This window comes from Phocoena phocoena, chromosome 19 (genome assembly GCF_963924675.1).
Source record: "Phocoena phocoena chromosome 19, mPhoPho1.1, whole genome shotgun sequence".
Taxonomy (NCBI): Eukaryota; Metazoa; Chordata; class Mammalia; order Artiodactyla; family Phocoenidae; genus Phocoena; species Phocoena phocoena.
The window spans coordinates 21,274,386-21,292,014 of record NC_089237.1 but is presented as its reverse complement, the minus strand read 5'-3'; the positions used below and the strand labels follow the sequence as shown (position 1 = coordinate 21,292,014).

Sequence of the window (17,629 nt, the reverse complement as noted above, 5' to 3'; positions counted from 1 at the left end):
GCGTAATGTATCCTTAGGCTTGCTCTAAGCCTGTTATTCCATATGGGGAAGCTGTGGCCTGGAAGAAGGGCCTCGGCTAAGCTACTTGGAGCATGAGATGCCTTCCTCCCAGAGGAGGAAGGGCATTGAAGGCCGCCCACCTCCACTTCCTCCAGGCAGTAGAGGGATGACAGGAAGGAGATAAGGACCTTTACTGAGGCTCGTGAGCCTGTAGCACAGAAAAGGTTTCCACCATGGACCAGGAGATGGTGCTGTTCTCTCACAGGTCACTGAAGATGTAGGAAACTACCTCACTTTCGGCGGAGTGGCGGGGGGGGGGGGAGGGAGAATCAGGTTGTAGGAGCCTATCTCTTGGGAAACCTTGCATGTAGAAGACACTTCTTTCTGAAGCTCACCTCAGGCCTAAGCTTACCTCTTTCCACCACAGGCCTCTAGGCCCTTCCCGGGGCAGGGCCTAGGAGGGCCCTCTTAGCAGGCAGACCCCTTAAAGTAACCGCTGGGTCTCTTCCAGGTCCTGGAGCCTTGTGAAATTCTGATGAAAAGACATGTCCATTCTCTCAAGAGTTTGCAACTGGTCCCATCATATAATTTTACCCTTTAAAGGGGCTCATGGCCTTGAGGTAAAGACTCCATGAGCAAGTCCAACTCCATTTCTGGAGGAGGAAACTGAGTCCTGGAGGGGCCAATGACTCCCCAGAATACCAGTGTGGCTTAAACACTAGCACCCACCTTTGAGTCCTCCAGACCAGACGTGGGAGGGGGTGACTCGGAGTGGGCTGCAGCCGAGAGGTATGGAGCACAGCTGCTGCTGCAGGGCCACAAGCTGGAGGAGGGGTACAGGGCACAGTGGGTGCACTCTCTGAGGCTGAGATGGACCACCTAGGCTGGCTCCCCAAAGCACATGGAGGGCCGAGGCCGGAGGTACACTGGCTGGTCGCACTCTCCAGCAGATGCCTCCAATGTCCTAAGCACTGGGGAGGGGGTGTTAAGAATGGGGGGGGGGGTAAAAAAAAGGCTGAAGGGGCCAAAGAGAGTGGTGCTAGCAAAATGGGTGGGGTTGCACAGAGGGGACCTGTGTCCCCACCCACTGCCTCGTATCCATCTCTCTGCCCTTCGAGGCCTCTTGTCTCTTGCCCCCAGACTCCCCCTCTTTTTGTGTCTCCCCTAAACCTTAATCCCCACAGGATACATGCCAGCTTAAGCTCAGGCTGAGGTGGGGGGATGGAGGGCACGTGTGGGTCAGACAATAGAGCCAAACGGTGGGTTGGCACCACCACAGTTTGCTTGACATCCTCTGCCCCAGGCCAATGGTGTTGCTGGTCCTGCCACCCCCAGAGTGGGCACGGAGGAGGGCAGAGGCTACAGTGGGGGGCACCAGCTGTTCCCAGCCCCAGGCTGTGAGCATGCTGTTAGTGGTCCAGCCACCAGCGGAAGAAGCTGCTGTACTCAGCAGTGCGTCAGATGAGCTGGGGAGGAGGCAGGGGTCCAGGCCAGCTGCTGGCCGGTGCAGACACAAGTTGGTGTGCAGAAGGTTTGGCTGAAAGGCTCTGACCCTCTCCAGTGGAGTAGGGTCTTGATCCCTGGAGCCCCCGGCCCAGCATTTCAAGGTGTCTCTGTTTCCATCGTGCTGGTTTAAGCCACTGAGGAACCCAGGGTCAGGTGGGGGAAGAGCTGAACTGAGAGGCAAGAGATAGAATTTCTGAGACCAGTTTGACCGTTAATTTGGGTGACCTTGGGCAAGTTTCTAGTCTGCTCTGGGCCTTAGTCGCTCCAAGTATAAAAGGGGAAAGGTTGGGCTGGCTAATTTGTATGACCATGGACAAGCCACCTAATATCTCTGGGTCTCAGTTTCATCATCTGTGAAAAGGGGACACCACCACTTTCCTCACTGGGTCCTCAGAGGATAAAATAAAATTAAGTTCCTGGCATAGTTTCCCCGGTACAGTAGGTGCCTGTTTGTGTGAGTTCCCCTCTTTTTAAGACTCTGGACTGGGTTTGTGACCCCTTTATCCAGTCCCATCATCAGGGGTCCTAGGAAGGGGGTCACCCTCCTTCTGCTCCCCCTACCACCTCCAAGCTCTAGAGTCATCTCTGAAGCAGCCCAAGGAAAGCGGTTGGGGACCCAGGGTCTGGCCCCACGGGGCCTACCTTGATTTGGGGGGGCTGGAAGGCAAAGCCGGATGCATTCTGGCAGCACGGCGTTGCCCTGGCACCGCCGCAGCCCGCCTCTCTCTCTCTCTCTCTCTCTCTCTCTCTCTCTCTCTCTCTCTCTCTCTCTCTCTCTCTCTCTCTCTCTCTCGGCGCTCCCCATAAATAGCACAGGACGTGCTCGCCTGGGCGATGACGCGGCCGGCCGTGCGGACGGGAAAGGGGCGGCTCAGCCGGAGCAGGTGGGCGGCGGGCACCGCTGGGGGCGGGGCGCCACCGCGGCCCCCTGGCGCCAGGCTCCCGATGAGTCATCTCAGGGCCCCACCATCCGCGGCAGTCCTCGCCGCCAACGTATCTGCCTCGGGTTTAGGGGGCTGCGGGGGCAAGTCTAATCTCGGGTGGGTATGGAGCCCCCCCGCCCCCGACCCTGGGTACGGAGACTGCTGGTCTCCGAGGGCATCTCTGCCTGGGCAGGAACGGTCCAGACGCAGAGGTGTATGCCCGCCCCCTGCGCGAGGCAGGAGCGCCTCGAACCCGAAAGTGGCCGCAGCCCCACCCTCTCTCTTTCCGGCGTCCCCCAAACCTCCTGCCCCACTTCCTCAGATCCCGCCTGGCTCAGGCTGCTTGGGTGGAAGGGAATGAGAAGGCTTGGGGACCCTCACTGTCAGGGCCAGCTGTCCCCATACCCCTCTTCTCGGAGATGAGCGCATTCTCCGATCTTCAGGCTGTCCCCTTTCCGTACCTCCACCACCCCCCGACCCCTTCCCCCTTCCCTTCCTCTAGCCCAAGCAGATAGAGCAGACAGGTTGGGACAAGAAACATTTAATTAGGAGTCTGGGGGCTCAGCGATGCCCCAGCAGACGCCTCATGCAGCCTCATGTACAGTGGGCATTGGGCCCGCCCCTGGGACATTGCTGGAGGTGGGGGGGCCCTCATGGCAGCAAACAGGGCAGTGTGGCTTGAGTACCCCTCTCTGCGAGGGAGAGGTGGGGCAGGGGCCAGTGGGTAGGAGGATGTGTCCCTCCCACTGCATGGGAGGGTGTGACTGTGCCTAGGATGGGGGGTGGCATTGGCTGGCACGATCAAGGGCACAAGAGGAGGCTCTGAGCTTGGGGGGAGAGGGAAGTTGGTACCAGAGAGAAGCAACCTGCAAGGGAGGGGTCCTCTTTGCGTGTCCCCCACCCCCAGGATGCCTACCCCCTTCCCCTCCTGGTGCTCCCACAGAATTCTTTGTCTGTCTCCCACTCCCTCTTCCTCCCAGGGCTCTGTGTCCTGGACAAGGGAGCAGATGCAACCAGAAAAGGGACCCCTGCAAAGGCAGCCCTGTCCCCTGCAGAGCCTGGAGAGAGGGGGTGAGGGAGGGTCACTGCGGGGTCAGCCCTGAAGGTTGGGTTCCTGGGGTGGGCCTGGAGAGGACTGGGACAGGAACTGAGCTTTTAGAGTCCTGACAGTGAACTGGGGGTTATTTTGAGCAGGCGTGGGCCAGTCTTTTGTTCTTAATCGGGTTTCTGTGTTCAGGCCGCTCTTGGGTGTCCTTTCCCAGTGCACAAGGGTAAGATGAGGCTGCTCTGTGGTGACTGTGCTACTTGAGGGGACAGTCTCTGATTTACCACAGCTTCCCCAGACCTCAGCCCTCCCCTCCTCTGTCCACCCAGGTTTCAAGTAATGGGAGAGATAACCGCAGAACTTTCCTGAGAATTAATGGAGTGACAGAGGTGGTGAGACCAGGATCCTCCTGCAGCCCTGAATTCCCTCCCTACCCAGAGCTGGGGCTAAGGGACCCGGGAAGGCACCTTCCCAAGGCCCCACTTCCAAAGGGGCAGCTGCAGGGTCACACACACAAAGACCCAAGCAGAGGCTCTGTGAGGAGAGGGGAGCTGTCAGGCAGGCAAAGATGCTGTGGGCAGGGGAAGGTCTCTGGAAGAGGCAGCAGGGAAGTTCCCCAGGAACTTCCTCTCAGGGCTGGACTCAGCATGGCAACGGGCTTTGGGAGTGCATGGGCACCAGGGGGTCCCACCTGGAGCTTTCCCATCCCCTCCCGCTTTCTCCTCCTCCCCACCTCCAAGTCTCAAAGCAGCAGCCTCCTCAGGGCACCTCAGGACCCATGAAATAAAACCCTCCTCAGTGCAGAAGCCTCCCAAGCCATGGTGACTGGCCCCTAGGAGAAGGGCAGAGGGAGAGAGAGTGTGGGCAGATGCCTGCTCCCCTCCTGGGGCCAGAAGCAAGGGCTGGGCACAGGCAGGGGTGGCTTCCGGGTTCTCTTGGCTCTTCTCAGATCTCGGTCAGGACGTTGGCTGGCACCAGACCCCGCTTCTTGCCGCTGCTGACGCGGATGAAGCCATCAGCATCCTTGCTCCTGCCCACGCCCACACAGATCTGAGCGGAAGAGACATGAAGCTGAGGCTTGGCACTGCCTGCATCCCTGGCCCCAAGTCCTGCTGGTGGCTCCCAGGCGGTCCATCCCAGGGGATGACGGGACCAGCATCAGATGTGGTTGGAGCCCGGGTGATGATGGGAGCAGATCCCAGGAGAGTACAGGGTACAAAACCAGGCAGTCAGCAGACACAGAGCATCACTTTGGGTCTGACCTTTGAGATCAGCTGGTCTAATGCCCCTGACAAACTACCATATCACAGAGGAGGTAACAGGGGGAAAAGGACTTGCCCACGGTTAACAAGAACCCAAAGGCAGAGCCAGCATTCAAACCCGAGCCTCTAGACTCCTAATCCAGTGTTCCTGCCCCGACTCTCTAACATAACTCAGCCCTCTGCCTGTGTTAGCTGCCAGCCCCAGTTCCCAGAGGGGAGGACAGGAGAGCCCTGCAGTCCCACTGCTGCATTTTTTTTTTTTTTTTAAACGGGAATTTCAGTTCCCGGACTAGGGATTGAACCCGGCCACGGTAGTGAAAGCCCAGACTCCTAATCACTAGGCCACCAGGGAACTTCCCAGTCCCACTGCTTCTAGCCTGCCTTCCCTCCTGCTGCCAGGCTGCAAGCATCTTCCTCCAGGGCCCTCGCCCACACCCTTGCCGCCTCTCTCCCACGCCCACCTCTCCAGCCATGCAGGGCCCAGGCCCTCACCTGGCTCTCCTTGAGGCTCATGTAGCCCTGTTCCTTGTTCCCGGAGAAGGGTTGGCAGCAGCGCCAAACGTTCTCGCCTGGCCTCACCCGCTGCACAAAATTGGCTGGGAAGAAGCCAACCCGGTCGCCGATCTTGCCCTGGGGATGAGGCTGGCAATAAACACTCGTGCCACCCCCGACCCCCACTGCTTTCTCTAGACCTAATGCCCACTCAGAGCCAATGCTGTCATCCTCCAGATTTGGCTTCTCTGTATTTGAGCCCCTAGTCGGGTGGCTTCTGGGCTGGAAAGGGCACAAGGTGGATGGAGGAACAAGGCTGGGGCGGGGAGGGGCAAAGCGAGAGTAAGACCTGAGGGTGGGCCTAGGCCTGGCTAGGGCCGGTGGAGGAAGGAGAGGAGGTCTTTGGGGCTGTGTTCTCTGAGGGTGCGGGCTAGTGATGTACCTACCACCCCCCACCCTCCGCTCCCCACCCTGCCAAGTCACCTTCCACCAGTCCTCGTTAGAGTCATCCACCAGCACGATCCGGTCTCCAGGCCTGGGATGAGAGAGTGGAGGTAGCACACGGGGCAGGAGGGACCCTCCCACTCTGCATCCCAACAGTCCTAGGCCCCCAGATTCCCTGCATGCCCCCTCAGCTGGAGGAGAGTTCTCGATGCCCTTGGAGGACCCTGAGTGACTACAGGTATGGCAGACACTCTCCAGGACAGAGGCCGGGCAGGGGGCAGGAAACATGACATTAGCACCAATCCCTCTTGGACTCTGGCACCTCTGTCTCCTCTTTGGGCTCAGTAGCCTCAAGTGTGCCAGGAGGAGGTTCCTGAAGGTCTCCCTCACACTCATGTTCCAAGGTCTGGGAGCACAGAGCCCTGAGGTTGGAGCCAGGCAGCTGCCCGGGGCGGGGACTGGGCCACTGGAGGACTTACTGCAAAGCCAGGTCGTTGTTTTCCTGGGGCAGAAACTTGTAGAGCGCGACGTAGGAGTACATGGGCCCCACATCCTTCCGTAGAAGGGGCCTGGGGGCCTGTGGAAAAGCTCTGGGTCATTGTGGGGGGGACACCTTTCTTATTCCACTACTCTCCCCTTGCCCTGACCTTGCCTACCCTGGGGGCTAGGAGATGGGGCACAGCGCTCCTGGGTCAATGACAGGGGAGGTGAAGACTGTCCTATCTGCCATGCTTACACACCCCTGAAGGGACTGGGCCAGGGATGGAGAAGGGGGATGCTCCTCTACCTGCTGCACCCTAGAACTGCCCACCCTTGGGGCAGTAGGAGTGGACACAGTAGGCATTGGGTCAGTGGAGTGGTAACACCCCTGCCTCCCGGGCCTACTCACCCCGGCATTGCCCATCCCTGTAGACTGAGGATAAATGATGGAACAGGGATACTCCCACTCAGCACGCTGTCACCCACCTAGGGATCAGTGACAAGGAGAAGAAGAGCCCCTTCCCACCTGGCCTGCCGGGGGCGCACTGCCAGCCCAGCCTCACCTGCTGTCCAGGGCTCTTCTCCTCTGGTCCTGACCCTTCGCTCTCGGCTGGGGCTGTGAATACTGGAAATGCCAGGGTGGGGCGAGGGTGTGAGGCAGCAGGCAGCGGCCCGCACTGTGCTCCATTCCTGCCCCTGGTCCCCAGTCCCACTCACCGCTGTCGCCAGGGCCCTCCTCTGAGCTGCGGATGCTGCCCTCCCCGTCCTCAATCAGCTCATCCCGCTCGCTCTAGGGACACAGAGAGGGGAGGGCTCAACCCCTGGACCCCCCACCCTCTGAGACCTCTGCCCCCGAGGCTCCCCTTTGGTGCTCCCCATACCTACCAAGCTCCGTGTGGGGGACTCAGAGGTGCTGCTGAAGCTGGAGCGGTTCATCAGGGCCAAGGAGGTTCCATAGCGCAGGGTCTCATAGACGGGGTCCACCATCCCGCTGGCCCCTACTGAGGACTCACCATCAAGGCCGGGCACCCTGCTGCCAGCCTCGCTCTGCCCTGAAGTTCTGCATCTCAGCCCTGGCTGCCCTGCTGGCTGTCCCGCTCAGCCAGCCCTAAACTGAAATCTGCACTCCTCTCACCTGCCCCTCCCAGGTCTCCCTCACTGTATGAGAGCTCCGTGTCCTCCCACGGTGCCCAGGCACAAACCTGGAGCATCCTGGACCCCTTGCCCGCCTCACTGCCTGTGTTCACTCCATCACCTCGTCCTACCTCCCAAACATTTCTAGAATCTGCTCACTTCTCTCCATCTCCACTGCTACCAGCCTGGTCCAAGCTACCAAACTCTTTCCTGGCAACCATCATGGCCTCCCAACTGGTCTCCCTGCTCCCAGTCCAGCCTCTCCAACCCACACAGTAGCCAGAATGCTCTTGTAAAAACACAAAAATTGACCTTATAATAAAGTCCAAAGACCTGTGGTTACCAAGGGGGAGGCAGGGTGGGGGAGGGATGGATTGGGAGTTTGGGATTAGCAGATGCAAACTGTTTATACACAGAATGGATAAACACCAAGGTCCTACTGTAGAGCACAGGGAACTATATTCAATATCCTGTGATAAACCATAATGGAAAAGAATATGAAAAATAATATATATATATGTATAAGTGAATCACTTTGCTGTACAGCAGAAATTAACACAACATTGTAAGTCAACTATACTTCAATTAAAAAAAAATAAAGAGTAAAGTCCAAAGAACACTCTTAAAATGGACCCCGAGGCCCTGCACCCAGGGTCCCATCTCACCCTTTTACTCTGACTCCCTCAGTCCCATCCTCATTATCCTTTCTTTAACTCTCTGCCTCTCCCTACCTCTGGCCTGCCTCCTGTCCACACTGGTCTTCCCCAGATCCTCAGACTAATTCCCTATCTTTCAAGTCTCCCGGATGCCTTCTTTGCCTCTGTGGATGAGGTCGGTGCCGACTTTATCCTCTCTTTATTCCCTATCCTTCTGTTTCAGGCATTCACCAAATGATGGTTAATTGATGATTTATGTGATTATTTATTTCATGTCTAGCTCCCTTACTAGACCATGAGCTCCACCTTCTTCAGGGCTGTGTTCCCATGTCTAGCACAGTGCCTGGCACTTAGTAGGTGTTCAATAAAGTGTTTGTTGAAGGATGGGTGAATGAATGAATGAACTCTACATTCGGGACAGCGGCATTCAAAGAAGGGAAGTGGGGAAGAAAACCAAAACAAACAAACAAAAAGAAGAAGAAGAAGTCTAAAAACAAAAGAAGGGAGTGGTAGTAGTGCCAAGAACGGGCAGTGCCAGTGTGACTCAGGTGCTCATCTGAGGAGTGCATGGGTCTCTCATCACACCACAGTGGGATCAGGGGCAACAGTGGACACTCACCAGTGGGTGGGGACTCCTTGCTCATGGCACAGGCTGGTGGCGGCTCATGCACCAGGAGCGGGGAGCTGAAGTTGCGGCGGAAGGAGGAGGACTGTGGCGGGGGGGTGGGGCAGAGAGAGGGCACAGGGAGGTCACAGCCCCTTGAGAGTTTGGCCTTCCCCAAGCCCAAGCACCATCCCACACGAGGAACCAGCCCTGCGGGGCACTCATTCCCCCACATGCCAGGCCTGGGAGCATCAGCCAGCCATCTCTGTGTGGTTCCCACTCACCGTCTTGCCTGGGCATTGCTGGTGGGAGATCTCCTCGGAGCACCAGAGGTGGACGCTGACTTTGCATGTCTTACACCGCAAACCCTGCTTGGAGTTTCCTGGGAAGAATGTGGGTTTGGCAAGAGGGGGTGGTCAAGAGAGGCTACATCGAAGGGCAAGGAGCAAAGGAGGCAGGTTAGGGCATGAGGGAGCAAGGGACTGGGCATCCTCATGCCAGCCTGGGGCCTAGCTCCGACCTCCACACAGTCAGGGTGGAACCTGAGCTGTTAGTAAACACAGCAACACTGGGTCCCCACCCACCCCCAAGGGTGCTTATGTGTCCTCCCAGAGGGAGGGACACAGTTAGGTTTAGCAGCAGCCCAGCATCAGGCAGTCAGGTCCATGGGCCACACCCACACTCACCCCGACCCCTTCTGTTGCCACCCAGGCACCTACCCACAATGAACTGTTGGCACAGCTCACAGGGGCTGGCTCGCTTGAAGACGTGTTCCTGGAAGCTGTGCAGCCTCACTGGTTTGAGTGGTGCCAGGGGGCGTGAGATCGGGCAGGGGGACAGGGCTGGGGTATGTAGGCCCCAGTCTGCAGACGCTGGTGGTGGGGAGGGAGGTGGCAGCGGGGTCGGGGGCGTCAGCAGCACCTCGGTGGGGCATTTGGGCTCAGACCCCGAGCGAAAGAAGAAGTTTTCCATGCTCTTACTTCGGAGGATGTTCTTGAGGGAAAGTGAGCGCTTGAACCTCTGGAGCTGAGAGGGGAAAAGGGGCTGTGAGCCTGGAGGCGACTGGCTCCCCGGGATCTCTCCTTGGCCAGCAGCAGCCTGAAGGCTGAGAGCCAGAGGTGAGACGAAGTACTGAGAAAGAGGCTGCCAAGTCCCAGAAGGCAGGTCACCATCCCAGGCACCCACAAGAGCCAGGCAGGGAAACTCCTCGAGCAAAGGAGCTCTGGCTGGGCAGGCACCTAATTAGGAGTGGTGGGGACTGGACAGTCAGCGAGTAGCTGCTGGTCTCCTTCAGCCAGCTGAGCTAGTCTGTAGGGGCAGCCCAGTGTTGCCAGGTTTCTCAATTTTCAAAAAGAAATCTAGACTTTGTTTTTTAAAAATATTTATGGGGCTTCCCTGGTGGCACAGTGGTTGAGAGTCCGCCTGCCGATGCAGGGGACACAGGTTCGTGCCCCGGTCCGGGAGGATCCCACATGCCGTGGAGCAGCTGGGCCCGTGAAACATGGCTGCTGAGACTGCGCGTCTGGAGCCTGTGCTCCACAACGGGAGAGGCCACAACAGTGAGAGGTCCACGTACCGCAAAAAAAAAAAATGTATTTATTTATTTGGTTGCATTGGGTCTTAGTTGTGGCAGGCGGTTTCCTTAGTTGCAGCTCACCAGCTCCTTAGTTGTGGCACATGGGCTCCTTAGTTGCAGCATGTGAACTCTTAGTTGCAGCATGCATGTGGGATCTAGTTCCCTGACCAGGGATCGAACCCGGGCCCCCTGCATTGGGAGTGTGGAATCTCAACCACTGAGCCACGTGGGAAGTCCCTAGACTTTTTTTTTTTTAACATCTTTATTGGAATATAATTGCTTTACAATGGTGTGTTAGTTTCTGCTGTATAACAAAGTGAATCAGCTATACATATACGTATATCCCCATATCTCCTCCCTCTTGCATCTCCCTCCCACCCTCCCTACCCCACCCCTAGACTTTTTGTTTATAAAAGTAATTTTTTAATAAAAAATATTAATCCATTTCATGAACTTATGAAATTTAAAGTCAGTTAAGAGGGACTTGCTGGTGGTTCAGTGGTTAAGACTCTGTGCTTCCATTGCAGGGGGCACAGGAAGATCTGCACGCTGCATGCAGCCAAAAAAAAAAAAGTCAGTTAAGAAATCTAGAACTTTATGTGAAATTGGATAGAAACAAATTCAAGAGGTTTTATTTCCTTTTTAATTTGCAGAAATGGTAGTATACTATTTCTCCCGTGCCTTGCGTTTTTCTTGGAAATCATTCCATACAAATACACAGAGTTTCACTATTCTTTTTGTACGGCTGCACAGGAATTTCACTGAATGGATGTACCATTTACTCGACTTAACAAAATAATACTTTGGGGGCCAAAACACACCAGGTCCTCGGTCCTTGAACAGGGAGTGGGGGAGTGGTCACCCTGGACCCTCATCCTCAGGGCTGATTCTCCCTCCAAAACACCTCTCCAGTTCATCCCCCTGTAACACCTCAGCACCCCAGAGCCCTGCCCTGGTTCAGGTTCCAGCACCCTGTTGGGTCAGGGCCATAGCTCTTTGCCTCCACCTTGCCCATCCCCACCTGTTCTCCATGCACCTGCCAGGGAGGTGATCCCTGACTCCGCAAAAAACCTTTCATGGCTCCTCAGGACCCAGCCAAGGCCCCTGTCCCAGCCATGAAACTGCAACTTGGACAAACCTGCCCTTCCACCCCAGGCCCTCCACCTGAGCCCAAATGTGAGGACTTGAACTCAACCGTGTTTCATGCCTCTGAGCTTTTTACATGTTTGTCCTCTTTGCCTTATCCAGTTATTTCCCGCTTTCTTCTTCAGGGTTTCCTGTGATTCTTCCTTCTCTGGGAAGCTGTCTCTTCTTCTGCAGGAATTCCTTTCAGTGGGACCACTCCCTCCTCTGGTTGGCTGCATCTGGATGGGCTTCCATGATAGCTCCGATCAGGTTTATGTTGTCATTTACTTCTCACTCCTCCGGGAGGCTGTGAGCCCCTGGAGGGCGGGGAAAGTTGCTTCAAATCCCCAGAATGGGCCTCAGCACATAGTGGGTGCTCAGTCAATGTTTGTGGAATAAATGATGAGCAAGTGGAATCCTAAACAGAGCACGTGCTCTGGAGCGCACGGTGGATTCTGTGGTGAGGCCAGAGTTATTCCCATGGCTCACCCAAACACACCCTTATTCTACCCGGAGTGAGATCTGGACCTCTCTAGTCAGACCCCTGCCCTACTGCCCTCCTGTTGAAAGCCCTTACCCCTCCCATCCCTTTCTACCAGTTGAAAAGAGAAACGGGTGGAGGTGGGGGGCAGAGGCCTGGCTCTAGGCAGGGAGACTTGGCCAGGGTTCCCAGCTGGGACACCAGGCAGCCTGTGGGCCAAGGGAATGGAAGTGGTGGCCCCTCTAGCCCTAGGGAAGCCAGCAGGCCACGTGACAGAGGGGAAGGCAGAGGGGGAAATGTTTGGGCAAAAGGCGGGCCCCGGTATGCCAGCTGAAAGGCCAGAGCCCTAGGGGGACTGGCATGCTGAGTTGCTCAGCTCCTTCCAAATCCAGCTTCCTGGCCAGCACCGTGGGCTTCTTTGTGTGTCTCTGAGAAGCAGGGCCCCGGGCCCCAGCTGCCTGGGCATTGGGGCAGAGGTCGAGGCCCAGAGGGACAATTAATTAGAACACGAATATGTTCTATGTGGCTCTCGGGGCTCTGACAGGCCCAGAGGGGCGGGTGAACCACCCACTGCTCTGCACAGGGGCCGTGGGCACAGAGCACAGGAGGTCTCTGGGAGGATGTGCTGGGGGGGTGGGGGCAGAACGCAATCTGCTGCCTGAAGGCAAGTTACTTCACTTCCTCTCTCTCTAAGCTTCAGTTTCCCCACCTCCAAGTCAGGGTTAGATGCTCTCTAAGCAGTACAGGCTCAAGTCCCCAAAGCAAAACCTACACTTATGAACATAATGAGGGACCGTCATTGTCAGGGTCCTGGAATTGATAGCGGAATCTCATTAACCCTGGCACTACCCACTGAGGTGGTGACGATTATTGGCCCAGATGAGGAGCTGAGGGGGTTAAATCACTCACTCATCGTGAGTCCGCAGCTGCTAAGTGGCAGAGCCGGGACTCGAACCAGTGGCTTTGGCTATTGAGCCCAAGTGACCAGGAGCACCCTGCCTTGGCCCTCAGCTCCGGCCCTCAGTTGTGCCATGGGCTTGTCATGAAATGTAGGGTTCGAAGGGACTTGAAAGACTGGGCACATAGAGCAGTCCCCACCCCGCACTGCTCTGGCCACGTCCCCTCTGAATTATTGTCTGACTCTGTTGGTCACCTCTTGTGACGGCAAGCCCATCCTCTCTTGGGACAGTCATTCCATCTTTGGGCAGCTGCAATCGCTGGAAAGTGCTTCCCTATTTAGAGCTGAAACCTGCCTCCCTGCCTATCGGCCCTTGTCCCTCCCTTGGCTCCAGGAAGGGATACTCCCGCTTACACACATCAGTTCTTCAAATATTTGAAGACATCAATAATGTTCCCCCCTCCTGAGGCCATTACTTCCAAAGTAATCCTCACAGGATGAGATTTCAAGCCTCCCTACTCTCCAGCCTGTGCCTTTTCCTGGTCCCCGCCTGGCCTCAGTGCCAAGAGCCACCTCTGCAGGGTACCAAAAGCCTCTGGAACAGAATGTTCCCTACCACCAGGGCAGCCCCAACTCTGCCCCAGATCCCAGGAGGGTGGAGAAGTGGGAAGGAATGCCACCTGGGGTGGCTGGCAGATGTCAAGGGCTGTGGCTGGAGGGCAGATGACGGCATCTCTGCCAAATGGCTTAATGCCTGCCCACACCAGAGACATCTGGCTTGGCCACCCAAGCCTCATTTGGGCTCAGCCTGGCCAGGTATTTCCGTTCCTGGGACTCCTAGTTCCCAGAGAAGACCTTTCTCTACCTCCCCACCCTCTATCTTTTTGGTGCCCCCACTGTCCCAGGACCCATTCCCTGGCGTGAGAAGAAGTCACCATATACCCTGGCAAGCTGGCCCACCTGGACCCCATTCCCTCCCAAAGCACCAGGAGCTTGTCTGGCTTGGAGCCTGGACCATCAGACCTGTTATTCTGAATCCCCTCCTGGAGGCAGGACCTGGCCTGCCTGCCTCCTCCCCACCTCTCCACACCCTGGACAGTCCTTTCCTTCCTCAGTTCCTGCCAGCTCCTGAAATGGCACTAGGCAGCTGGCAGAGGGTGGTGGCAGATGTGACACAAGCTGACTCAGATGGCAGAGCTGGCATGGCAGGGTCTTTCCAAAGATGGCACCAAAGGGGGTGATGGCAGGCCCTATGTAGTAGGATGGGATGGGGACCCAGAGAGGGCGATGCTGACACTAGGAGGGTGGCTGAGTAGCTTGGGTGCCGGAGTGATACCCGACTTTAGGGTGAGCAGGAGGCTGGACTTGGGCTGGCAAGAAATCCCCAGGGAGCCCCAAACACTGATGAATAGGTCTGGAATGTTGACTTCACTGCCTAATGAAGACAAGTACACCAGCCACCTCTGTTGTACCTGCCTCAAACTGAGCTGGGTGGGCAGCACCGACCCTCTCCCTTCCTCTTCTCCACCTCTACAGTCTGAAGACAGAAGCTACTTTAGGACAAGTTGAGGTGGCGGAATGGAAGGAGGCTGGCAAGTGTTCTGAATCCTCTCTCTGCCCACCTCTGCCCTCCTGAGTACCTTCCCCCAGACCTGCAATCCAGCCTGTGTTGTTATTACTGAGTCCTTCATAAATGAGGTACAGGGGAGGGCGGCAAAGGGGCAGGGCTCCAACTGGCCTGGCACAGAGGGACCAGGTCAGGTGTACACTCCCATTCCTTCCCTGCTCCTCAGATCTCCATGGCTCAGACCCAGAGGTGATGGCATGGGACAGTCCTTGGGCTGGGAGGAAGGAGGTACAGACCTGCCAGGCCCTGACCACCCCTCCCCACACAGCTGAGCCTGCAGCCTGCTGACGGCTGAGGCAGCACTGCCCAGCCCTCCTGCCTGCTCTGGAGAACTCTTAAGGAGGGGGCTGAGTGGCCAGGCCGTGGTGTGGGAATCAGGGAAGGACCTGGGAGGCCCTCAATCCCCTGGGAAGCAAGCAAGGAGTTTGTATGTGTCTGTCCCGGGTGACTAGAAGGCAGCTGTGAAGCTCAGGGGCGCTGGAACTCAGGATGGGGCTCAGTTCCCTCAGGATGGGGATCTTCTGCTTGAAAGAAGCTGTCACAAATATTCCAAGCAATATTCTGCCCCCCAACACCTCATTCCTTTCCCAGTAGACTTGGCTCTCTGAGGGGGAGGTAACTCTGTGGTCTGAGAGCCCAAGGTCTAGTTCTCAGAAGGGAGCAGGAGAAGGTCAAGTGTGAATCTGAAGACTTGGCTGTGGAGACCCACTGGGTCGCTTTGGTTTAGGCATGGGGAGCCTATCTGGGGTGCCTCAGCCAGACACCAGCCACCCTGGTCCTACTCATCTTCCCTTGGTCACTCCCTTGAAGACCTTGACCTTGAATTAACCTCATATCCTGGGGGCGGTCAAGACAGAATTAGGAGGAAGATGGGCATTGGAAAGAGCTATAGATGAGCCAGTGATACCAGGGGGGGCCAAAGACCCCACCCATTTCTGGTCCTGGCTGCCCCCCTCCTCATCTGGGTAACAGAAGCCGGGTGGGAACAATTTACCAGGGTGGAAAGGGAGAGAGTAGTCTGGGCCTGAAATCTGGGGCCGTGGCGGGTGGGCAGAGAGAGCACTGCCCCTTCTTCTCTCCCCATCCCCAGGTCCCCAGCTCAGGTCGCTTCCTGCAGAACTTCTTGCGGGTCAGCACCTAGAACTCGGGGAGGGAGCAGGCAGAATAGAGGCGTGGGGGTGGGGTTGAATGTGAGCAGTGTTCTCCCCCACCCCACCGCCTTCAGCGCCAGGAGTCTGGGCTCCGCCTGACTTCCTTGGGGAATAATTTATTCACTGTGACTCCCGCAGGAGTAGCAATCATACATAATTAGGGTTAATTATGACATTCATTAATTATGATGACTTCCCTTTTCGTTTCTATCAGCTCCCCGCCCCCCTCCCCGGCACACGGCCCGCTGGCGTGGGCTGCCTGTCTTTCTCATCCGGAGCCGCAACAACAGTCCCCGGGTCCCCGCCAGTGATGGCCCGCGCCGCAGCAGCCCCCAGCGCGAACTCAGAAGCTGCGCAGCCCCCGGCCGCGGCCTCACGTCCCCGAGCCTAACCCGGTTGGGAGGGGGCGAATGCAGGACTGCGGCGGGTCAGAGAGAGACATCTAGAGAGACTCTGAAATAAACACACTGAGACGCCGAGAGGACCCGAGAGACGCACACAGAGAGATAGCAAGACAGAGACAAACAGGTTGTAGAGACATTTTCAGAGAGACACAGGCAAAGAGAGAGGGACAGACAGAGACCTGGCGGACACGGGAGGGGTGCGCCTCGCACGCACACGCGGGCGAGTATACCAGCCCACACCCGCTACACACCGCTACACACTGCCTCCGCCTTCGCTGCGCCGACTCCCTCCAACAACCCCGAGTTACATACAATCTCCCTGGAGGGTCGCGGTGGAGCGTCCGCTCATCACGCGCGCAAGGGCGGGTCGTGCTTGTGTGATGGGGGCTCCTTGTGGCCCCTCGTCACGAACCCACTGCCCCCGGGTCGCCGCGCGGAGCGTTAGGGACCACACGGGCCCCGCTACTGTGACCCCAGGGCACCCGAGGCCACAGTGGCAACCGCATCGGGAGGAGGGCGCCCGGGCTGGGGGCACACTGGGCAGGGGTCCAGGCCTCGCGCCTCCCGAGTTACCTTGGTTTCCTGGAGGGCAGAGACGGTCCCCGGGGGGGTGTGGGTGGCCGCGTCATCCGGTTCGTTCTCCTTCTCGCTCATTTCGGTCATGGTTAGGCGAGAGGGTGCCGAGACCCGACGGCAGCCCGGCTGGAGGCAGGCTGAGGGTCGCAGGCGTCTCTGTGGGACCCTGAAGCCCTTCTCTAGAGACTGCCCCCCAACGAACCCCAGGAGAAACCCGCCCAGGCAAAGCACCCCCCCACACACACTCCCGGGTGCTGGCGGAGAAAGTTCCCGGGTTCGTGGGTGAGAGGAGGTAATTACACGGAGCCGCGGGAGCAGGACGACCCCAGAAGTGAGGACCAAGGATGCTGCTCCGAGCGAGGGGAGGAGGGAAATGGGGACTCGGGGATGAGCCGAGGGAGGGAGCGATGGAGCTTGTCAGTGTCCGGCAGGCTTCGCTGTCCTCTACGTCCGCCCCGCCACCCCCTCCCCTTCCCCTCCCCCCGCCGGCCCCAGCCGGGCACCCCCTCCGCCCAGTCCTAGCCTCCCAACTTTGATTTAGGAGGTCGCCTGGTCCCTCCCCTTTCCCTCCGCAGCTCCCCAGCGCCTCTATGCAAATAAGGTTCTCAGCTATTGGCAGCCGCGGTGGCCAGGAGGGCGAGCTGGGCGGAGCCTGGGGGGGGGCTTGACAAGATGGGGAGGGGATTGGAGGGTAAAGAAGTGGAGGGAGCAGTTTCACCTGAAAAACCCGGAATTGGGGGCGTGACAAGGTTGAAGGAAGCCTCAGGAGATCACATTCGAGTCTGGAAGGGTTGGGGGGGAATAGAAATAGGTTGGATCTGCAGAAGGATAGCTGAAAGTGAGATAAAGGTAGGACTTCCTGATAGCGACGTGAAGAATGGGGACACTTCCGCCCAATTAACTGGATGTCTCTCTGCCCTGGAGACACTCTCCCCAAATGTGTCTCTCCTCGGACTACGTAGGGGTTTCCTCAGCAGGGAATGGACAAATGAACGTCATGTGTCAAAGGCCAGCCCTGTCCTGGAAAGCAGGACAACTATATTGTTTTCCAGTCTTGTTGCCTGGACTTCAGCAGAGAAGAGGCCTCAGTCCCCACACTTGAGGTCCCCAAACCTCTCCAAGACATGCCCCCTCCTAAAGATCCTACCACAAATGGAGTTAGATGGGGGTAGGGAGAGGTGAGGGGGAAGAGGTTTCTTACCCTCCAAGGTGTCCTCTGTCCACTTGGCCTGAAGCTAATGCATG

General features: G+C 57.4%; 1 protein-coding gene across 1 annotated transcript; it reads right to left on the bottom strand.

Moving 5' to 3' along the window:
• Positions 1 to 4,419: 4,419 nt before the first annotated feature.
• On the bottom strand, positions 4,420 to 16,471 carry STAC2 (SH3 and cysteine rich domain 2). Its single transcript, XM_065897676.1, has 11 exons — positions 16,382 to 16,471; positions 9,266 to 9,572; positions 8,831 to 8,928; positions 8,562 to 8,652; positions 7,038 to 7,150; positions 6,871 to 6,942; positions 6,716 to 6,787; positions 6,152 to 6,249; positions 5,712 to 5,763; positions 5,229 to 5,366; positions 4,420 to 4,524 (listed from the first exon to the last, which is right to left on the bottom strand). The coding sequence occupies exons 1-11, from the start codon at positions 16,469 to 16,471 to the stop codon at positions 4,420 to 4,422; spliced, it is 1,236 nt and encodes a 411-aa protein (XP_065753748.1).
• Between the last annotated feature and the right edge of the window lie 1,158 nt (positions 16,472 to 17,629).